The 24,116-nt window shown below is 36.4% G+C and overlaps 1 protein-coding gene across 1 annotated transcript in view; it reads left to right on the forward strand.

Annotated features, from left to right (window-relative positions):
- Positions 1 to 2,603: 2,603 nt before the first annotated feature.
- Positions 2,604 to 24,116, forward strand: part of HACD4 (3-hydroxyacyl-CoA dehydratase 4) — a 29,446-nt gene continuing 7,933 nt past the window's right edge. The window contains exons 1-5 of the mRNA XM_039868960.1: positions 2,604 to 2,757; positions 4,141 to 4,244; positions 6,510 to 6,637; positions 14,949 to 15,061; positions 18,436 to 18,542. Of these exons, the coding sequence (XP_039724894.1) occupies positions 2,720 to 2,757; positions 4,141 to 4,244; positions 6,510 to 6,637; positions 14,949 to 15,061; positions 18,436 to 18,542 (490 nt within the window). The 5' untranslated portion in view covers positions 2,604 to 2,719. The remainder of the gene's footprint in view (positions 2,758 to 4,140; positions 4,245 to 6,509; positions 6,638 to 14,948; positions 15,062 to 18,435; positions 18,543 to 24,116) is intronic.

Genomic DNA, 24,116 nt, shown 5'->3' on the forward strand with positions numbered 1-24,116 from the left:
GGGGAGGAGGTGGAAGAAATTAAAAGTAGAAGAGAAAAGTTTAGCAGAAACCAGAAAACTCCTTGTGCCATCATAGAATGTTAAGTTGCTGTCATTGGTGGGATAGGGTGGTGCCAGATGTCAGCATGTGACAGACATGAAGGCAAGATGACATATCACTGTAGCAGGCAACAGGGAACCAGTAAAGGATCTTGACCAGAATGCCTGGATCGGGAGACTGTATGGTAATCTGGGTAGAGGGAGGAGAGACTAGAGGCAGGGAGGTTGGCGGAGGCTGTCTTGGACCTGAAGAGGACCTGCTCTGGGACTCTGCCAGAGGAAAGGGAGAATTTCATGCAAAATATTCTCTCATAAACTCTCTTCTGTTCTTACTTATTGAAAAACAAGGTAAAATTCCCTAACTGATTTGAAAGAGTTTTTTGTTTGTAGTTTGTTTTTTGTCTAGCAAGTAGAAAGGAGTTTTTTTGCTTTCCTTTTTACCCAAATTCTGGGTAATAAGAAATAGAAGTGGAATGCTAGTGATCACTAGGAAACTGCAAAAGGATAGAAACATTAGAATTTGATTGGATGGAGAGACTTAATGATGACACCCAAAGTTTAAAACTGAATGACTAGGAAAATGATGGTCTCCCTGTGGGAAATAAATCAATGATATGGGAAGAAAGACAGTATGCTTATTTTAAATAGGTTCAGTTGGAAGCTACAATAGGATTTTCATGCAGAAATATACAGAAGCTGTTGAAAGAACAGAGCTGGTGTTCCTAAAAAAGTAGGAGCTGGAGAGAATATAGTCAGTGACTATTGTCTGCATGGAGAAAAAGTCATGAGTGGTGGGTGTCTGTGCTGAGGGATAACGTGGAAAATGAAAAAGATGGCCTAGGAAATAGAGCAGGAGACAGGGACCCATCAAGAGAGGGAGACGGAGAGGAAGGGGGAGGGGAGGGCGAAGCTAGTGAAGTAGAACATGCAGAATTGCAGAGTAAAGGGAACAGAGGTGAAGTTGTAAAGCAGCAGACTTGAGTAAAATGAGGATGTAGCAGCAAGAGCTGTGTTTAGTGATAAAGGGTCACCTCCTCTGGGCAGAATTTCAGCCCTTTCCCTCCCACTACTCCAGGCCATCCAGAACTTTTTTTATTCTTAAATTGCTTGGGTGGAGCACAGATGATGTTAAGGACAGGTTAGCCACCAGTGTTTGCCTGAGTATCAATTTCCCCTTTAGATCAAATGCTACCAAAAAGCAAGGACTGTGTGGGGTCACCTACACAGTGAGTACAGGATGGATGGGGACTCGGGGAAGAAATTAAGTCAGCTCTCCAAGAGAGCAGTTTCAGGAGAGTGTTGGGAAGGAAAATCAAACTGTAAGGTGTTATGGAACAAGAAGGCGGTAAGAAGTGAAAGAAGTATCTGATTAATCTGATTGTGAGAGAGGGCAGGCAGGGAATTATGAGAAAAGGGAGAAAATTGTATCAAGAGAGAAGCAGAAAGAATAAGGTTTAATTCTACGGTAGGAAAGATTTGAATATGTTGCTAAACTGTGGTCAAAGCCAGTGAAAAGAGGATGATGATGCAGAAAGAAGCAGTGGGTAATAACTGATGGAGTAACTTTGAGAAGAGACTGGTAAATGCAGGCAAGGGGTGAACCTCTGACAGAGGGCAGGGGGTGGGTGAAGGTGCAGAGAAATGTAAAGGTGAGACGTTGCTATTAGATGAGAAGTTAGAATGGACTATGCGGGAGAAACCTATGGCCTAATTGGGAGGAGAGGGGTAACCAAACACCGACCTTTAAGTTCTAATACTGTCACTTATCAGTCCTCTGACCTTTTCTCAAAACCTCAACTTTCCTTTAGGGAAAATGGGGAGACTATCTTCCAACTCCAAAAATCGGGTGTTATTGTCCCACATACTTGCAAGTGGCTTTATTGGCTATTTGTTTTTTTAAAAAATGGGGAGACGTTTCCCTGAGAGGGCAGAGAAGCTGGAAGATGCTCTGAATCTTGTCAGCAAAAGCAGGAGACAGGTCACCGGAGCGTGAAGAAGACAGTGACGCCACAGGCCTGAGCAATCGATCAGGAGGTTTTCTGAGTTCTGGGCATAGGATAAGGAGATGAACACAACGTGAATACCTAAAAGTATTTGCAAACATCAGCGAGGATGCAAGGGAGATTTGAGGGCAAGAATGCCTGATCCGGGAGGAATCAGGCCCATTAGTTGCAAAGGTGTTAGGGGAGGTGTGGCCACAAGCGCCCTCGCTGAACCGCTCTCACAGGTGAGGGTAATAAGAGAGGCGCCCACCTGGAGCCCACGCATCCCTAGAAGCTTTGGAATGGCGTGATAGCCCGCTTTTGAAGGCCAGGTGGGAAGGCCCCTTAATTTCCACGAGGCTACAACGGAATTTCACCCCAGAGATTAGGACGCCCTGCAAGGAGCTGCGTGAGCACGCGAGGAACGCGGGCTTGTGGGGTGTGTTCCGGCCGCGCCGGGCGGGTGCAACCTGGTGCTGGTGCCGCGCCCCGGCCGGCCGTTCGTCAGGCACTTGGGGAACTTGGTGGTTGGCAGCTCGTGCCCATTGCAAGACCTTGGGCTTTTTTTTTTTCTTTTGTAAATTGCTGAGCGTGGAGAGGCCCCGCCCTTCCGCGCCCGGCCACGGGGCTGCCCCTCGCGAGCCACCCGGCGGGTGCTCCTTCCCGGACTGCGCCGGAGGGCCCGGCGGCGGCGGCCCATGGGGCTCATGGCGCAGCCCGCCTGGCTGCAGCCCAGGTAGGGCGCTCGGCCGAGGCCGGCGGGGCGGGGGTGCGGGACGAGGGGCCGCCAGGGCCGGGTACCCCCCCAAACCATCAGCGGCTGGGCGGGCGCCGGCGAGCTCAGAGCTGCGCAACCCTGAGCTCCGCACACTCTTGAGCTCTTGACAAGTATTAGCTAGTTCAAGTCTCACAACCCTGGAAAGAAGGCTCCGTTATTTCCCCCTTTTAACAGATGAGGAAATGGGAAGGACAGGCTGCGCGGCTACCCTTTCATTTTGTGCGCTCTCCGGGTAGTCCTTCCCTTCCTTCTCCGCTCACTGAAAGAGCCCCTCCTTCGATTTTCTCAGAAACAGTGTTTTTAGACGCAGGATGAATTTGAGATCTACCTGCTGCCGAAACACCTATTGCATGTGCATATTTGAGGGCCAGCCCTAGAGAAACTGATTTCCGTGGTAAGGCCTTGAAATTGTTTAACCAACACGCCAAGTGATTCAGATGCTGGTTTAAGGCAGGAATTCCTCTTCCCTACCCTTTTAGTAGCTTGTGTCATTTGTAGGGTCCCCAAGTAAAACCATCAAGCGACTTGTATCTGCTTCTCGACCTAATTTGCCTTCTTAGAGATTTCACGTCAATTAGGAGAAAACCTGGTCTACACTCGCAGGGCCACTCCCACTACTTTTCTGAACCCCCAGGGAACAAACTTTGACTTCATACAATGCTAGTCTTAACTCCCTCAAATGCATCTGTCAATCTTCTTTTAGTTATCTCTCCAGCAAATTATTTTAAAACCCAATTTGACTTCCCTTTCCTGGCCTGAGGCACTAAATTGCTTTCTGTGTTATGAAGGAAACATATGCCCTTGCAAAATAGGAGGCAGTGGTGAGATACTGACCCCAGTCACATAATAATGCATTCAGAGTCAGATATGTCCACTTACTGAATTATCCACAATTTGGGAGTGACTACAATTGAATTTCAACCTCAACCATTACTACTCCTCCCTTCAAACTATAAACCAATTATCTCTCAAGTTCTGCACTTAGAACATGTATTAAATACGTCAACCCCTTCTCCATCCATATATTTTTCTCAAAAATATTCAAAGCAGCCTTTGCCATATTTATCCCCTGGTGAGCAGCAGGTTAGAACTTTATCAAAGATGAAGTGGATTTTGAAATAGAACCATATTTGGCTTGAAGCAAACTCGGGATACTCATTAATGGATCGTGTGTGCTATTGGTCCTTTCAAAATCATGTGCGTTAGAGAGATAACTGAAAAAGACTCTGATAGGGAATAGTTCTCTTGCTTGCTCAAGTTGGCTAGTAGGTAAAAGACATGTGTATAATGCCGAAAGGATGATTATAAAGAGTATTTAATGATATTTTTCTGTATTCGTAGGTATAGAAAGAACACCTATCTTTTCCTCTACTACTTAATCCAGTTCTGTGGCCATTCATGGATATTTACAAATATGACAGCCAGATTCTTTTCATTTGGAAAAGGTACAACTCCAGAACATCTGATTTCTACCTTTTAATTCTTGTAGTCACCTAATCTTTCTTAATTTTTAACTTCTATGAACTTCACCTGATAACCTTCACCCTTCTAAAATTTAGTGACCACATTTTTCAGTAACCATTCTTCTTGCTTAGTGCAAAACCCAAAACCTTTTTGGAGAAAGGGGGAGGTAAGATGAAGGAAAGAGATTTGGCTTCCCCCTGAGTAGGCAATTTGTCTTGAAAGTGTAGACATGGCTTTGGAGTGGTACCATTTCTCTCTTCTTGGTTTTGCACCAAACCTTAGTAGATTTCATGTATTTTGAGGAAATCTGTAAATTCCAGTAGAACATTTTGTGCAGAGAAATCAGGAATGAACCACATTCTTCTCTTATTCTTTATTCCCCACGTTTAAAGTAACTGGAGACTACTAATAAATGAAAGACAAACTTAATATTCCCCAGGCCTTTTGGTTCCCTTAAGGAGTAATGTTGTCCCTAAGAAAGTGACACACTTTGCAGTTGACTCATCACTTATATGGGACTTGGCATTAATGGTTTAAATCATAAGCTTCCTCCAGTTTCCTAAAAAGTAAAGGTTTTAAATAGCATTTCAGTTTTCACAAATGAATCACTAAGTGACTGCCAAAATAACATTCTTTTCATGTTCTATCCCCATGTGGGTAAGTGTCATCACAGTTTACAACTGTTGGGTGATGTGACAATTTGAGCAACTGCTGGTTTCAGCTAAAAACAAACATGTAGAATATATCTTGGAAAAGTCATGCTGTGCTCATCAATTTAGATTTCTGTATCATCAGGAAATTAATCACCTTCTGAGGTACCATAAACTATTTTATGTTGCTTTTTTCTTACTACAAATCTACAGAGAAATTCTTTGTTAACCTCCAAAGATACAACCTGTGGCTTGAATTTCAACTGAGTGTTAGGAGTCTTCAAGCAGAGGAAAATACAAACAATGGGAAAACTTCCTTTATATTAAACAGTCGTCAGTTCTAGGCCTTGAAAGTTAGCAGTGGTTTTGTGGGCCTATTACAGGTTGAGTCACAATTCTTTCTTATGCTGCCTGGCCTTTCCAGTGGGGAAAAGTTGCTTTAGTCAGCAGCGTATTTATTTTTAATTTTTATCCTGCCATAATAATTATAGAAGCTACTTATTATTAAAGAAACACAACCTATTCGTATGGAAGGCAGACTGAAAACAACTATGTCGGGGTTCGGTATAATTCTTAATAAGTTAAGTAAGCAGCATAACCACAGTCTAATCACCTGAACTAGTAATACCTGCTTCCTTCCTCCACAGAGCTGTGTGATAATGCTCTATTATAGCAAGTGTGGAGCAGTGGATAAGAACACGGACTGTCTAGGTCTCAGGACTCATTTGCAAAATGGGGCCAATGATAACAATGTCCAACTTGTAGAGCTGCTGAGAAGAGAAACCCTTAGTGCTCTATAAATTATCATCATGTGAATAATCACTAAGCACTAAAGACAGCAAAGTCTTCCCTAGAAGTTTCTTAATGTGGCAGGATTTCATTTTAAAATTTAAACCAACACATTTATTCTAGTAAGAGGAACATTTGTTTCCCTCCCATTTCACCTCTCTCTAAATGCAGGTTTTCATTTGGGCCCTCTGCAATGCAAACTTCTGAAATCCCCATTAGAAGTCCAAATTCTAGTGTTCAAAACCAACAAAAATCCAGAGGTGGGGGTGGAGGTGGGGGGAAGACAAAGAGGGTAAAAGGGTCAAATATATGGTGATGGAAGGGGACTAGACTTTAGGTAGTGAGCACACAATATTCAGATACTGTATTATAAAGTTGTATACCTGAAACTTATTAACCAGTCACCCCAATAAATTTAATAAAACTAACAAAAATTCAGAGAGCACTAAGTGTGTATAGGACAGAAATCTAGACACACATAAGATGTTATTTAATATTATGGCATCATTAATGTCATTTCCATAAAGCTTCTGTGAAATCATGTTTTTCTCATCTCTCATTTTCTTGTCCATGGAAAAGCTGTGAGCAAAGTAGGCTTCTTTAAGAAGCTCACCTCCAACCTGTTTACATTTGATGTAGTCTAGATTCTAACCATTACTTTTATGTGGGAAGTGCTTTTTAATCTCATAAATGGGGGAATAAATGTTATAGCTTTGGCCATGGAGTCTTTCAAGTTTTTACTTTTTGGAAAGGGAACAATTTCTGGTTTTTACTGACTATATCCGTATTTTTAATCACCGGCCACAGATTCAATGGCTGACACTTTTTATGCTATTGGACTTGTGATGCGACTTTGCCAGTCCATCTCCCTCTTGGAGTTGCTGCACATACGTGTCGGCATTGAATCAAGCCATCTTCTTCCTAGGTTTCTTCAGGTAGGTTTTAATCACATTATTATTATTGAATTTGTTTCATACCTAACTTGTTCTCTTTATAGCCTCTCTTGACTTTATGGCACTGGAAAAGTCAGTCCTTACTAACTTGCAACCCAAGTTACAAGTAAAGATAATTCCATGAAAAAATTACCTCATCTTCAAACACTGCAGTTAGAAGAACCAGTTGGAAACATTTGGGACAACGAGGCCTGTCGCTCTGTGCAACACTGCAGTGCTCCTCTCCTGTGAGGAGATTTTACAGCCACTTCCCACTCTCACTCTGCCAGTGCCCTTGGCAGTATATGACAGAGGAGAGGCCTAGGGCTGGAACCATTCAGACTTGGGTTTGTTGCCTGGTTCTTCACCTACAACTGTGGGATTATATTACCTATAATCGTTGGGCTGTTTCAGGGAAAGGACACCAAACACAATACTGGGCAAAGAATGGATGATAAAGAAGTTCTATTAACTTTTCGAGAAACTGCCATACTGTTTTCCATAGTGGCTGCACTAATTTACATTCCCACCAGCAGTGAACGAGGGTTCCCCTTTTCCCCACATCCTCTCCAGCACTTGTTTCTTATCTTTTTTTTTATAATAGTCATTCTAATGGGTGTGAGGTGGTATTTCATTGTGGTTTTGATTTGTATTTCCCTTATAACTAGTGACGTTGAACATCTTTTCATATGTTTGCTGGCCATTTGTATGTCTTCCTTGGAAAAGTATAATTCAGGTCCTCTGCCCAATTTTTTATCAGATTGTTTTTTATGTTGTTGAGTCGCATGAGTTCTATATATATTTTGGATATTAGCCCCAGATGTTGAAATATAAACTCAATAAATTTAATTTTAAAGTTTCTTTCACCCTTGTTCAGAGAATAGACTACTCCCCAGTCATTTCTTGTTCACTCTGCCACTTTTACTGAGTACAAATGAGAAGGAGAGATCATTCATGGTTATCTAGTAGAGCATGTAATCATAGACTTGGGGATCAATCAGACCAGGATTCAACTTCTTACTAGGATTCAACTGTTTAACGTATGCATTTAAACAGGTCATATAATTCTTCTGAACTTCATTTTCTCATGTGATGTGAAAATAACATGTATCTCATGGAACAACTAAGAAACTGGGTGGAATAAATTCCTAGCACTTAGTTAAGAATACAGTGCTTAGTAACTATTGCTATTATTTTAGCTATTATTTGTTCCCTCTACCATATGTGTAGCCTTAAATGGCCATGTTCTTTTTAAAGGCAAGTTAAAGGAGGATGGGAAATTCACTGGTAGAGATTCAATATCAGAAATTGTTGCTGGATTAAGGCAAGAAAAAATTAAAAGTGGTATTTTCTATAGAAAAGGAGAGATAGTGGTTAGGTGACTATATGAACATGTATTTAAAAGCTACAGAAAAAGGCATTTACATGAATGTAATTTTTACTCACAAAATAAAAATGGATAAATAACTAAATTGACAGAGTTGCATTGTAAAAATAACTAAAGTGTCAGAATCTGATCGTATTGTCAGCACTTAGCAAAGTGCTTAGAACACAAACATACTCTTTAAATTTTTGTTGAATGGAGGAGTGACACAGATCCATGTATTAAAATTTGCTTAAAATACCGTGGAAGTTTAAAAGATGGAAATAGGAATATGATCCTAGGGAGCCTAAAAACTCAGTATTATAAGTTTATGGGAGATTTTAAATTTTACTTATTAAATAAAAGTAGAGCTATAGTATTCATTAGGATGAAGATATTTTAAGTGTTGAAATAGCAAATGTAAAATAAAAATCACAGCAATATTTAGAGTATGAACTAATAACAGAGCAGTCAGCTAGCCAAGACCTAGATGGAATCCCCTTAAGCATATTTCCTTACAAAATAAAAGGGGTACATTTCTGTCCCAGAAGGAGCATATTATTTGAGAACAAGATTTATTGGTGTTTATTACTTGTTAACAACCAGGATGCATATAAGTACCAGTATCCCATAATGCTAATTTTAGAGAACAGAATTAACAACCCAGGTTAAATGGAAGTTGTATTCTATCATATGGGATGATTTTTTTCTTGGGCCATGATTAAATTTATCTAAACTCTAAGTCATATTTTCTTTTGGTATACTATTTTGGACTTTTTATTTTTGTAGACTATATTGGCTCATATTAATTTCAGCATTTTCAAAATTAAGAGTGGTGTTATTTTAGTTATTGCCAATGTAGGGAATGCAAGTGACCACCAGGACAGGTAAATTTATAAGAAAGAAAATAGAGCACTTCAAATAGGCCTAGAAAATGTGCACTTTTATGTGCTTTCCAAAACTACGTAGGCTTGCCTAATAATAGAAATGATTATACAAGCTAGAAATCTGATTTCTTGGAGTTCCAGAAATTCCAGAATATTTCAGTCACTGTTAATTAAAACTAATGGCTTGTGGAAATAGGATCATTGTAGTCAAACTATATCCTGGTTTGGTAATTAAAAAATAATGGCAAACATACATCAGAACTTTTTATTCAAAGGTGAGGTTGCAAAGTCTGTCAATGGGACTCAACTGATTTTTAAGCTTTTCTTGTTGAGAGGGATAACAAGTAGAGGTCACCACATTCTTATCCTGGGCTGATAATTAATAATTAGTGTTGATTGTTTGGCTTCCTCTTTTTCTCTCTTTGACATTTTATCTGTCCTCTATTTCTTTTATTCATGTACTATCTTTTCTATGGTTTTCAGATGGACATGGTATTGGAGAAAGCTTCAAGAACACATGGCATCACGTTCAAAGTTTCATTTTCTCCTCCCTTCCTTTGTTATTGTTCTGCAGACAATTAGAATTCACTCATTACGAGATGACTCTGAGGCCCCTGCTTTAAAATAACCAAACAAAACTCTAAGGTTGTGTAATCTTTCTGGGTTTTCCTGTTTCCCTATTTTTAAGTGAAGAAACTGCAGTTAAGAATGTGGCCAAGCTGTTTACACAGAAATTATAGCTGATCACATGAGGTGTCTTGAAAAATGCATGGTGTCACGGTTTCATGTAGGCTGAAAAACTTGTCTGCGCATTTGTGATGTTTCTTTGCCATTACCTTTGTGAGATTGCTAAGTCTCACAACTGAATTCTCTTTTTTGGGAACTGGCATTTCAAAATATCAAGATAAATAATTTCGAAAAGCAGTAGGAACAATGAGCTATTTGAGCAGTTAGAATCACATGTATCAAAAGGTGATGATGTGTATATAGGGGGTGTTTGTTTTCTATGTTTTGTTCTGTGCATTTTTAAAGTGTTTTATACATACATCTTTATTCTGACACTTAGGGAAAAGCCATTATAAATTTTTAGAATTACACACAATTGTTAAAGGAAAAAGGGGGAAAACACACTGATAAGGCTATAATAATTTAACACAGAGATGTATATTTTTACATATTTAAAAATACATGTTATGGGGAATGGGCAAAACTATAACATAAATATTGTTTATAGACATCTATTTTTGGACATAGTTACATGCCAATTAAAATTATAAAAGAAATATAGTTAACTTTTGATTTTAATATATAAAATGAGAAAGTAACAAGGTCCAAAAAATGCTTATAACTGTTATAAGAAATGATAACGTAAGTGAAAACTAGTCATCTCACCTCTCCAACCCCTTCCTCCCAAATGAGCTTGTCTGTTTTATTAGCTTGGTAAAAAAAAAGAAAAGTTTAATTAGGAAATTAGTTTATTTCAGTAGGTTTAATCAAAACAACTTGGTTTTTACAGAGCAGAAATACTACCAACCCTGAAATATTGATTTTGTTCTGACTCTGCCTGAGTGGAAGCCTGAGAAAGAGGTTTTTATTGCTATAGCTCAAGAATGCCTCAACTCGAGGAGAGAGGAAAATATCCACAAAATGAACCTTTGTATCATGACATTAGATTGATGTGCCTTTAGGAAACCATCAAAGTAATCCAGTTTACTTCTTTACCTTTCGAAAAATGCTTGAAATGCAAAGACTTCATACATATGTGAATTAAAATGTCTAAATTCTGCACCCTTCCCTTTGCATCACAATAAACACTGCTGCTCATATATTAATTTTACACAGTTAAAAAATTGGTAAATCAAAACATTAGGAATTACTACCCCCAAATTATTGTGCCTACAAAAATTCCATTTGTGAGCCCAACTTGCAAGAACCATCTTTTTATTTACCCATGTCACTTCCTATTTCTGACAGGGCAAGCAGGGGTCTGCTTGCCAAAAAAACCACTCCAAAGATTTCACAGTCACAAATTTTTATGAGAACAAATATAAAGGAAAGCCCAAATGAGAGTATCTTAAACCTTTTCAGGAAAATGGCCAGGTTTCACCCTGGTTTCTTTTTAACTGTGAAGCAGCTACTTCTTTGCATTGCTAGATTAAACAGCCTTCTGATTTTCCATAAAATCATATAGATTTTTTCCTCCAGTTCTGAGCTGGGAACAGGTTTATATTGTTAGAGATAAAACCGAAGATAGTGTCAAGCTATGAGATTCTCAAAACTTCAAAGCCTCCTGGGAATGAATCACACACATAATTCACTCTGTAGGTAAGATTTTAGATTTTTCTGCTGCATTTTGCATTTGATTCATGGAGTTTCAGTGTGATATTTATAAAGCTATATTCATAGTATAATTTTAAAGATGCTGAGATTAACTTTTTAAGTCACCGATAGTCTTGATATATAGAAAAAGTGTATTTTCCTGTAAATACACTTTCCTATAATCGCTACATTAAATTATATTTATTAATAATAATAGCTTACATTTATTTAGGGCTTTCTATATGCCAAACACTCTTCTAAGTTTTTCACCTGCATTAAATCATTTAATCTTCATAGTCTTATCCTCTATAATATTTACTATATGTTACTAATTATTATCTCCAGTATAATTCCTTAACATAAAAGTTAAGTTATCCAAGCTCACATAAATTGTGAATGGTGTGAATGGTGTGAATGGTGGATTTAGGCTATTTGTCCTGAACTCTCAACTATTATGCTGTGTTTGTTTACTGTCTATCTCACCAAGTAGGATGTAAATACCATGAGGGCTGGTATTTGGTCTTGTTCACAGCTATATTTCCTGGGACCCAAAACAGTGTACTCGATAAATATCTGTTGAATGATAAATAAATAAGCAAAAAAATTTATTTAAATGCTTTTGTCTTATAGAAAGTAATTGGTGTTTTTTTGAACATATAAGGGTATGTTTCTGATGTTCTCAACAAAAGTTCACAGGATTGAAATGGTAAAATAGTAATCTTTGAGGCTAAAACTAATTAATTTTTGAGATTCTAGAAATTCTCCCTATAGCTGAAGTATTGTTGTACCCCTTCAGTAGTTTTTAACTGCCATGTATAAAGTAACAACTTTAGTCATCGCTTAACCTGGAATTTAAGATTCCCAAGTAGAACATAAAAATGCTAAGCATTTTTATTTTATAGTTAGCATGCTTTTGAGCAAACCACATTACCACCATATTTAATTTGGCCTAAGTTATAGAGTTTTTTTAACTGTACTTTTATTCTACCTATTTGAGTTGCAGTAAACATTACACAGCCATTCATTAATAATTAGTTATGTTCTCACAGGATTTGTTTAAAATGACAAAGTGCTACGTTCTCCCAAATGTAAAGCTCCAAATAACTGGTGAAATTATTACATGTAAAGAAAAGTAAAAAAATTTTAAAGTTTATTCTTCAAAATTGTTTTGGCATTGATTTAGAAAATCAGAGTTTCTTGTTTTAAAGTTTGACTTTCGAGGAGAGGCTTTTGAAAAGCATAGACTAGAACCTTGAGAACAGGCGCAGGGGTGGCCCATAAAATGACATGGGTGAACAAGTGTTAATGTTTCCGAACAAGGGTTTAGAATGGCATTGTCTAGATTTTGATTCCAGATCTGTAGGCAGGTCACTTTCACTTTATAAAATGCAGAAGCAGATATTAATAATAGCACTTACTTCTTAGCATCATTAGGGAGATTAAATGAGGTGACTGATGTATGTTTGGAAACTGGCACAAAGTAACCAAAAATATTGGCTTTTTATCAATTTAAGAGTATCTCCACCTAAATTCTCCCATTGTATTGCCATTGAATGATCAAGTCAGAGTTAGATAACTTGTTAGATAACAAGTCAGAGTCAGATAATTTGTTAATTTGACATTGTCAGGGGGGTCTTCACATACACACATGTACATGGTTCTGTGTGTTTTGGAGCATGTTGATTGCTGATTTCTATGCAATTGGGATTACATCATTAACATTCCATAGACCCTCAAGTGCTGATTTTCAACAGGGTGTTTCATTGTGTAGCTCCAGTCTCTTAGGAGATGTTCCCCTCTGCACTCATCAATTGACGGGCAGCCTGACATGATATATAGCTTACAACTCTGGAAACCAGGAACTTTGGGATTTATATGTTTCCAGGTCTGTCACCAGTTTGGGCAAGTCACTTAACTTCTCTGGTTCTCAAATTCCTTATCTGTAAAAAGGCAGGGTTGGACTAGTATCTGGAGGGGACTCTAGAGGGTCAGCCTATCAAGAGATTTCTAAGTTTTTTCTTTCAGTAGTCAGCTTTGTAATGAAAAATATGTGTTTTGTGTATGCATTCATTGTGTGTATCTCCTGAGATTTTTGTCAAAAAGTAGATGATTTTCCTAATTAGCAGTCACTGATCAAATGTAAGTTTAGGCAGTCCCTTAGTACTTGTGTTTTGCTGAGATCTTGTATCCGAAGGCTGCCAGATGTCACGGAGAGCAAGCTTGGATCATTCAGTAATTATTATTGCAGTTAAGTATACTTTATTATAGAACTATAATTAAGAAACGAGGGCATTGTAACAAAAGACTGACAAAAGAAAAACAGCTCTGTAGATAGCTTTCATAGATTGACTAAGATTTGAATCATATCTAATTCCCATAGCTAAGCAAGGACCCTCTTGACTCATTGCTGTAGTCATAAACATGCTGATAGAGCTTATACATGTGGATTTCTGATCATGTGGCCTACTGTTGACAAATCTTGGATTTCTCTGCACTAAGTGATTTTCCAGGACTAACAGCCTATGATTCTAAGTCATAGATTATCCCAGTCTTTTCTCCTTGATCTGTTTTAAAAATAAAGATGGCTATCGAGAAATATAAAGCAATCCTCCCCTTTATCATTAATATGCTCCCTCAATCTCAAGTATATTTTACTTTGACCATGGAGAGCAAAGTTAAATGTTCTTTGAAAAACAGAAACAAAAATGCAGACTGTATGGGGGGATATTAATACAATATCAGAAGGCACATTATATTTAAAACAGGAAAGACTAATATATTTTGAGGCCAGTAGTTAGAGCTAAACCATAAGTGTGTGAATTCTCAATGATTTGTAAATGTTTACTAACTTGGAAAAAAATGAATATGTTGAATTCTTTTCATTTTCCACTAGTTTATGGGGATTAGGATTATATTACTTCCCTTTCCCTTTTCCCTGTGTCCCTCACTTAAAAAAAATATATATATATGTTGGCTTCTCTGTTGGATGAAATTGAAATTTCTCAGCCTGTCATTCAAAATCCTTCACAACCCAGCCCCCAACATGTTTTCAATTTTATCTCCTGTTATTCCATTCTAAGCACCCCACTTCTAGTCCCTGGGGGTTCTCATTTCTCCCCAGCGCACCCTGTGTTTTCACATCTCTGCCTCTTTGCTCAGGCTGCTCCGTTGGCCTAGGATGCCTTCTTTTATTCAGTCTACCTCACAAATTCCTATTTATTCTTCAGGATCCAACTGAAATGTTTCCTGCCTTCATAAATCTCTCTGCACTTTTCTGCAGACAGGTATCTCCCTCACCTGTGCTCCTGTATGTACCGTGTTAAGTGACATTTTTATTCACACTGAGTTATTGCCCCATGTTCTCTTGCCACTGCTATCCTCTGGAGCAAAGACCATGCTTACATTACACATATCATGTTAGCATCTAATACATAGTGGACACTCAATAAAAGCTTGCCAAAGTGAATAAAAACACATGTGCATGTATTACAAGAAGAGAAATATCCTGATTCAGATAAAATATGTTTTCATTCATTATATATGATTTGGAGAATACAAAAAACAAAACGGAGGAAATGAAATTCAGCCATAACTCTACTCCCTCAGATCATGTTAACAATTTAAGATACATATTTCCAGTTAAAGCATACTTTAAGAGGAACACTGGTTTTTAAAATTAGAAAAATACCTATATGCTTAACAGATGATCCTAATTCTTGACTTTGCTGTTTTTTTTTTTCGTTAGCTCACAGAGAGAATAATCATCCTCTTTGTGGTGATCACCAGCCAAGAGGAAATCCAAGAGAAATATGTGGTGTGTGTTTTATTCATCTTTTGGAATCTATTGGATATGGTTAGGTAAGGAGGCAAAATAATGTCTTAAAACAAAGCCAAATTGCTTTCTGCAGCAAAATCAATAATAGCTGCTTACATTTGGTTACTTGGAATGAAAGAAAAACATAACCCCTTTTCAAATTATTTTATCTTGACATGGAAATGTATTTTTAGTGCTTTTCATAATGGGCATATCAAAGATAATGAAAACCTACCATGGTCTTACAAGAGCAAATCAGTGCAGGTTTCTAGCAGAAGACTTGGCATGACACCAGTTTGGAATAAATCTCACAGGTGTCTGCCAATGAGAGGCATTCCTTGCAATCGCTCTGGTACATGTTACTCTAATAAGCAAAGCAAGACTTTTATTATATCATAGTCAGAACTTACAAAGTTGGTTTCTGTGAATTCAAGAATATTTTAAATATAGAGCCCTCATCTCCCTGGGGGAAAAAAAAAATGCACCTCTGCACACATTTTTGTCTGCTGTCCAGCGGGTTCAAATGACTGACTGAAGTTATTTTGTGGACTCCCTGGGGATCCTTGGGCCTCAGGTTAAACACCTTTGCTTGCTCTAGATTGTCCCTGGTTTCACTCTAATTGTAAAACTTTGCATCTATATGAGCCTAGTCTTATAACTGCCAGCAGTGGTGTACAACAGTTTGCTTTGCTCTGTGGCTCATTTTGGGAAGTTGTTCTAATGTTATTTCAGATTTCACAAATGAGGACTGCTCTTCCTCCTTGAAAGATCTGGATGAGGATCGGTAACAAAACCCTAGCATTTCATCCGAGGTTATGTAAATTCTTTCTTATATTGTCAATAAGCTGAGTTAAACTATTTCTAAATAATGTGTTGAGCCCTAGAATGAATTCTAATGAAATATTTTGTTGAATTCAAATGACTCATTTTTGTATATATAACTTAGTACTTCATTCCTTTTCATGACTGAATAATAGTCCTTTATGTTGATATACTACATTTTTTTATCCATTCATCAGTTGATGGATGTTTGGGTTGTTTCTGCTCCTTGGTCATGAGGAATATTGCTATGAATATCCATGTGCCAGCTTTTGTGTGCACGTTTTCATTTCTCTTAACCTAGGGGTGAAATTCCTGAGCATCTAATCTTTTTGAAACTCAATTTTTTTTCCTTTGTCAAATGGGGGTACAGTTATCTTCCCAACTTACCCTAGAATGACTTTTTTAAAAGCAAGGACCAGGGAACTTCCTCAACCAGATAAAGGCATCTATAAAAAATTCACAGCCAACATGATGACCAAGAATGAAAGACTGATCCTTTCTTCTTAATATCAGGAACAAGAAAAGCATGTCCACTCTAGCCACTTCTGTTCACCATTGGACTGGAAGTTCTATCCATGGCAATTAGGCAAGAAAATGATGTAAAAGGCATCCATATTAGAAAGAAAGGAGTAAAACTGTCTTTATTGGCAGTTGACACGATCTTATATATATGTAAAAATCATAATCCACTAAAAATATTGGAATTAATAAACTAGTTCAAGGTGTAGACTGTAAAATATACAAAAATCAGTTGTATTCTATACATTGTAATAACCTAAAGTAAATAATGCTATGTACAATAGCATCAAAAAATAAAGTAGGAATAAATTTTATAAAAGGTGTAAAAAACTTATATGCTGAAGACTATAAAAAATGTTGAGAGAAATTAAGATCAAAATAAATGGAAAGATATCCTATGTTTATGGGTTAAAAAGCTTAACCCATTGTTCAGACAGCAACAATCCCCAAATTGATTACAGATTCAGTGCAATCCCTATTGGAATCAAAGCTGGCTTTGCAGAAATTGAGAAGCTGATCCAAAAACTCATATGGAAACTCAAGGAACCCACAATAGCCAAAACAATCTTGAAAAAGAGGAACATAGTTGGAAGACTCATACTTTCCAATTACAAAACTTACTACAAAGCAATAATAATCAAGGGTGTGATACCGGCATAAGGATATATCACAGAATAGAATTGATAGTCAGGAGATAAATGCCCACATTTATGGTCAATTGATTTTTGATAAGGGTGCCAAAAGCATTCAGTAGTCTTTTCAACAAGGTGCTGGGACAACTGGACATTCACATTCAAAAGAATGAAGTTGGATCTTTACCTCATACCACATACAAAAATTAAAATAGATAAAAAAAACCTAAATGTAAGAGCTAAAACTGTAAAACTCTTAGAGGAAGAAAACATAGGGGTAAATCTTTGTGACCTTGGATTTGGCAATGGATTCTTAGACATGACACAAATACATAAGCAACAACAAAAAAATATACATTGGACCTCATCAAAAGTGGCTTTTAAACATCTCTCTCCTGTAATAAAAAAAGACAGTGAGATACCATTTTTCACTTAGTTTGGTAAAGATCAAAAAGTTTGATAACATGCCATGTTTAGTGAGGACTTGCACTGTTGGTATATAGATATATAATACATATGCACATAGAGAAGCATATGCAGAAGATATTTCTGAAAGAATATATAAGAATTTGGCACTAGTCATTGCCTTTGAGAGGTGGAATTAAGGTCTTGGAATGAGAGATTTACTTTTCACAATTCGTGCTTTCAGGGTTTTGGATTTTGTTTTGCCATATATATTCACTGCCTATTCCAGTCGTTCTCAGCATCAGCATCACCTGGAACTTGTTTGTAATACAAATTCTCAGGATCTACCTCAGACCCACTGGATCACTTTGGGAATAGGGTCTAGCAATCTGGACCTAAAGGAAGCCCACTGGGTGATTCCGATGTATGCTTAAGTTTGAGAACCACTGTTTATTCAGAGAACAGAGAAATAAAAAGATATAGACTACTTCATCTATTACACCACAAAGGCAGGTTTTAAACTACCTGCTGTAACCCAAACAAGCTCCTCAGGACAGTTCTTTGGTTGATCACATAAGATGGCACAACTACATAAGCAGAAGGATGCCAAAATGATTTGGGAGTCATTTTTTTATTTTAAAAAGTCATGCCCTAGATATTTACAAGTTTTATCTGTCTTAAAAACAAGAAATCAAACAAAAAAACCCCTAGCTGCTTGTTGCATAAAATGGGCTTAGCTTTTGAGTGAAATTGGTCACTACTTAAGGAAACTTGTAATTGGCTAGGGGATATGAGTTACATTTATTTCTGTTCGCTTCCACAATCACGATCTATTCCACAGGGCAAGCCAGACTAACATGGTTCCTCTCTTCCCATTTTGTTTTTAAACTATTCTCTTGCTTAAATTATAGGAAATAAAGTATGGAATCTACACATATTCCAATTTTATCTGTGTATTTAATTACCTAGTAAGGCATTTTATTGTTATTTCCAAGACATCAGCAGCAAATGATACTTATGAGTTCCTTGTCTACTTCCAGGTACACTTATAGCATGTTATCAGTCATAGGAATATCCTATGCTGCCCTGACTTGGCTTAGTCAAACACTGTGGATGCCGATTTATCCTTTGTGTGTTCTTGCTGAAGGTAAGAAAAGAGTGAATTGCTATATTGCTTATGACAAAAGCAACCTAGTTATAATGGGAATTTTTTGATGATTAAATTACTATTTTGGGTACTGCTTAGCTGACTCAGTGTATCTTTCCTGGCATACTTCCCTTGATGCAAAGAAGCAAAGCATGAAGATAAAGATAAAGGAGGAAGCAGCTCAGCACAGTAGACAAAATATTGGATGAGGAATGAAGACGGTGGAGTCTAGATCCTTAACTTCATTAACTCACTGTATGAGTTTTGTATGAATCATTTAACCTGTCTGTTTACTCACCCAAAAGAGTTTTAACATTTAGTGATTCAGGATTATTTTTTCCCCAATTTAAAAATTATTATAGTTGCCATACAATATTATATTAGCTTCAGGCGTACAACACAGTGATTCAACATTTATATACCTTACAAAGTGATTGCCACAAAAAGTCTGTAACTGTCACCATACAGTTCTTATGATGTTGTTGACTCTATTTCCTATGCTGTACATTGCATCCTTGTGACTACTTTATAACTAGAAACTTGTACTTTCAATCCTCTTCCCCTTTTCCACCCATCTCTCCTCTCCCATCAGTTCTCTGTATCTGAGTTTGTTTGGGTTTTTTTTGCTTGTTTTGTTTTTTATATTCCACATATTAGTGAAATCATGTGCTATTTGTCTTTCTCTGTCCCACTTATTTCACTTAACACAGTACTCTCTAGGTCCATCCAGGTTGTTGCAGATGGTAAGATTTCATTCTTTTTTATCTTTTATGGCTGAGTACTGGTCCCCAGTTTTTGAGGTTCATTGACATTCTTGGAAAATAGGAAAGACAAGCCACTGATTGTCTCATCTTTGCCTCTTTGCGCCTCCTCACCTCACCTCCACTCTGCACAGGTGCCCTTTGGTTATTTCACATGCATATCTTTTGTTCTCAAATAGGTGAACTCTGAGAGGAAGAATTTTGTCTTTTAAAACTTTGGCATTCCTCATAGCTTCCAATTTGGTGCCTTTCCCCTACCCCTTGTCCTATACTAACTTCTTCAATGGCATCTATGCTTCTGTAGGTGGATATTGGTTTTCTAAGACCATTTTTAACCTTCCTTGTCTTAGTTGTCATTACCACTTAGCTTCTGATCCAATATTGCTGTTATAGCTGGATTTTATTCAAATTTTAATTCTTTTCATTTCAAGAAGTAGATTAAACAATTAGCTTTGGTTATATATATATTTCCCTTCTTTAACTGAGTGAATTTTACTTATCTTAAGACAAACTCTAAATCTGAAAAGAATATTTGTGATGATGTAATTTTAATACAATAGGAATTAATTTTGAATAGCTGAATTACAAACTCAGAAGAGCCATTCAGTGATTATTAGGTCATCTAGATATACTTAGCAATACATTAACTTAGTGAATGCCTAGATCCCTTTTCCTTTATTTGTTTTTTAATTGCGCAATTATTTGATGATTAAATTACATTAAGTTGATTAAAGTTTCTACTTAAAAAGGAATTTGTTTTTAGCTATTTACTTATGTGAGGAAAGATGAGGCATATGTTATTTGCATCACTTTAAAGATGAAAAGTAGGAAGCAATATTTTAAAGGCTTAACAAGATTTGACATTTGTAATTTATTTTTACCAGGTAGAGAAAAATCCAATACTCCCAGTTTAGCACCTTCTTATTCAGAGTTTAGCTATGAAGTTTTACCTCCATTTTGTACTAAATGAACTGATCAAAATTGACCTGATTATGTGTTGTTACATCTTTTCTTTTTTTTAACATTTATGTTTCAGTTTTAGTTGGTGTACAATATTATATTAGTTTCCAGTATACAACATAGTGATTAGATATTTATATACCTTATGTAGTGATCAGCAAATAGGTCTAGTACCATCTGTCACCATACATAGTTATTACAATAATATTGTCTATATTTCCTATGCTGTACTTTAGATCCCCATGATTATTTTTATAACTGGCAATTCATAGTTCTTAATCCCTTTCACCTTTTCTGCCCTTCCGCCTCTGCCCCCCCTCTCCCCCCGCAGCTGGCAATCATCAATTTGTTCTGTCTTTATGAGTTTGTTTGTTGTTGTTGTTCATTTTGGTTTTTTTTAGATTTTACATATAAGTGAAATCATATGGTATTTGTCTTTCTCTGACTTATTTCACTTAGCCTAATACCCTCTAGGTCCATCCGTGTTGTTGTAAATGGCAAGATTTCATTTTTTTATGGCTGAGTAATATTCCATTGTATATATGACTCACATCTTCATTTGTCTATCAATGGACACCTAGGTTGCTTCCATATCTTGGCTATTGTAAATAATGCTGCAATGAACATAAAAGTGCACATATCTTTTCAAATTAGTGTTTCGGGTTTCTTTGGATAAATACCCAGAAGTGGAATTGCTGTATCATATGCGAGTTCTATTTTTAATTTTTTGAGGAGCCTCCATACTGTCTTCCATAGTGGCTGCACCAATTTGCAATTCTACCAATAGTGCATGAGGGTTCTCTTTTCTCCACATCCTCACCAACACTTGTTTGTTGATTTATTGACAATAGCCATTCAGACAGGTGTTAGGTGATATCTTATTGTGGTTTTAATATGTATTTCTTTTACGGTTAGTGATGTTGAGCATCATTTCATGTGTCTCTTGGCCATCTGTCTGTCCTCTTTGGAGAAATGTTTATTCATATCCTCTGCCCATATTTTAAAATGGGATGATTATTTTTAATGTTGAGCTATATGAGTTCTTTGTATATTTTTGGATATTAACACCTTATTGGATATGTAATTTGCAAATATTTTCTCCCATTCAATAGGTCACCTTTTTGTTTTGTTGATATTTTCCTTTGTGGTACAGAAACTTATTAGTTTGATATAGTCCCATGTGTTTATTTTTGCTTTTGTTGTCTTTGCCTTAGAAGATAGATTCAAAATATATTGTAGGAACAATGTCAAATAGTTTATTGACAGTATTTTCTCCTAGTTTTATGGTTTTAGGTTTTACATTTAAGGCTTTAATCCATGTCAAGTTTATTTTTGTATATGGTGTAAGAAAGTGGTCTAGTTTCATTTTTTTTTTTTACATGTATCTGTTCAGTTTTCCCAGCACCACTTTGAAGAGACAGTTTTTATCCCATTGTATATTCTTGCCTCCTTTGTCATGCTAACTGACCACATTAGGGTGGATTTATTTCTGGACTCTCTATTCTGTTCCCTTGATTTATATGTCTGTTTTTATGCCAGTACCTTGCTGTTTTAATCACTGTAGCCTTTAGTTTGATATCAGGTAGTGTGATACCTTCAACTTTGTTCTTCTTTCTCAATATTGCTTTGACTATTTGGGGTCTTTTGTGGTTCCATATAAATTTTAGGGTTATTTCTTCTAGTTCTGTGAAAAATGTCATTGGTATTTTAGTAAGGATTGCATAAAATCTATAGATTGCTTTGGGTAATATGGACATTTTAATAATATTAATTCTTCTGATTCACAAACACAGTATGTCCTTCCATTTGTGTCTTCAGTTTTTTTGAGCAATGTCTTAGTTTTCTGAGTACAGTTTACCTCCTTGGTTAAATTTATTCCTAGATATTCTTTTTGATGTAATTGTAAATGGGTTTGCTTAATTTCTTTTTATGATAAGTATGCTATTGGTCTATTAAAATTCAACCAATTTCTGAATATTAATTTTTTATCTTGCAACTTTATTGAATTCATTTATTAGTTCTAATAGTTCTTTTGGTGTAATCTTTAGCGTTCTCTATACATAGTATCATGTTACCTGCAAATAATGACAGTTTTACTTCTTTCCAATTTGGATTCCTATTTTTCTTGTCTGATTGTGTAGTTAGGACTTCCAATACTATGCTGAATAAAAGTGGTCAGACTGGACATCTTGTCTTGTTCCTGATATTAAAGAAAAAGCTTTCAGCTGGATATAATTTCAATCTTTTTGAATTTATTTGGGCTTGTTTGTGGCTTAATATATGGTCTATCCTGGAAAATGTTCCACGTGCCCTTGAGAAAAATGTGTATTATGCAGTTTTGAGATAAAATGTTCTGTAATTATCTATTAAGTCAATTTGGTATAATGTGACATTTAAGGCCATTATCATTAATTTTATGTCTGGATGATCTATCAAGGTGAGCTATTAAAGTCCCCAACTATTATTGTATTACTGTTAATTTTTGCCATTATGCCCATTAATATTTGCTTTATATATTAGGTGCTCCTATGTTGGGTGCATATTTACAATTATTATATCCTTTTGGATTGACCCCTTTATCATTATGTGATAACCTTGTCTTTTTTTACATTCTGTTTTGAAGTCTGTTTTGTCTGAGTATGGCTACCCAGCTCTTTTCATTTCTATTTGCATGGAATGTCTTTTTCCATCCCTTCACTTTCAGTCTGTGTCCTTTGATCTAAAGTTGGTCTCTTGTAGGGCTACTAGATGGGAGGTGAGTTGGGACAGCAAAAATACAGCAAAGAGATTAAAGGTATAAATGGATAGTTGCAGAGTATACATGGAGATTGGGAGTGTAGCATAGGGAAGATAGTTAATAATGTTGTAATAAATATGTAAGGGGGAAGAAGGGTACTAGTTTTAGTGGGGTCATCACTTATTTTGTGAGTTATGTGGATCTCTGATCACTAGGCTGTACAACTGAAACTAGTATGTTATTGTATGCAAACTATAATTTAAAAAAAACCTCTTTGAATTATACAAGGTAAATACGAACAAATAATTATCTATTATATTTCAATAAAGCCAGGGAAAAAAATAAAAATAAAAATAAAAATAAAGTAAGTCTCCTGTAGACAGCATATAGATGCATCGTTTTTTAAATCCATTCAGCCATCCTATATCTTTTGATTATAGCATTTAGTCCATTTACATTTAATTATCGATAGCTATTTGCTTATGGCCATTTTGTTATTTTTTGGTTGTATTTTTCTGTTTCTTCTCAATCTTTTTCTTTTTGATATGCTGGGTTTCTTTAGTGTTTTCTTTGGGCTCCTTTCTCTTAATTTTTAATTTTTTTTCTGGCCCACTTTTTAAATTGAAATATGATAGACAATTATTTGCTCATATTTACAGTGTACAATTCAGTGAGTTTTTTCAATTATAGTTGGTATACAATATATTAGTTTCTATTGTAAAGCATAGTAATTAGAGATCTATATAATTCACAAAGTGATCACCCCAATAAATCTTGTATCCCTTTGCTCCCTTACATATTTACAGTATTATTGACTATATTTCCTATGCTATACTTTGTATCTCCATGACTATTTTGTAACTATCCATTTGTACTTCTTAATCCCTTTGCCCTTTTCACTGACCTCCACCCCCTCCCATATAGTAACCCTCAAAATATTCTCTGTATATTGTTTTTGTTGTTATTTTGTTCTTTAGATTGCACATGTACATGCAATCATATGACATTTGTCTTTATCTGACTTACTCCACTCAGCACAATACCATCATGCGATATCTTTTTCCATCCCTTTAGTCTGTGTGTCTTTTAATCTGGTGAGTCTCTTGAAGGCAGCAT

This window comes from Pteropus medius, unplaced genomic scaffold (genome assembly GCF_902729225.1).
Source record: "Pteropus medius unplaced genomic scaffold, Ma_sr-lr_union100, whole genome shotgun sequence".
NCBI classification, from domain to species: Eukaryota; Metazoa; Chordata; class Mammalia; order Chiroptera; family Pteropodidae; genus Pteropus; species Pteropus medius.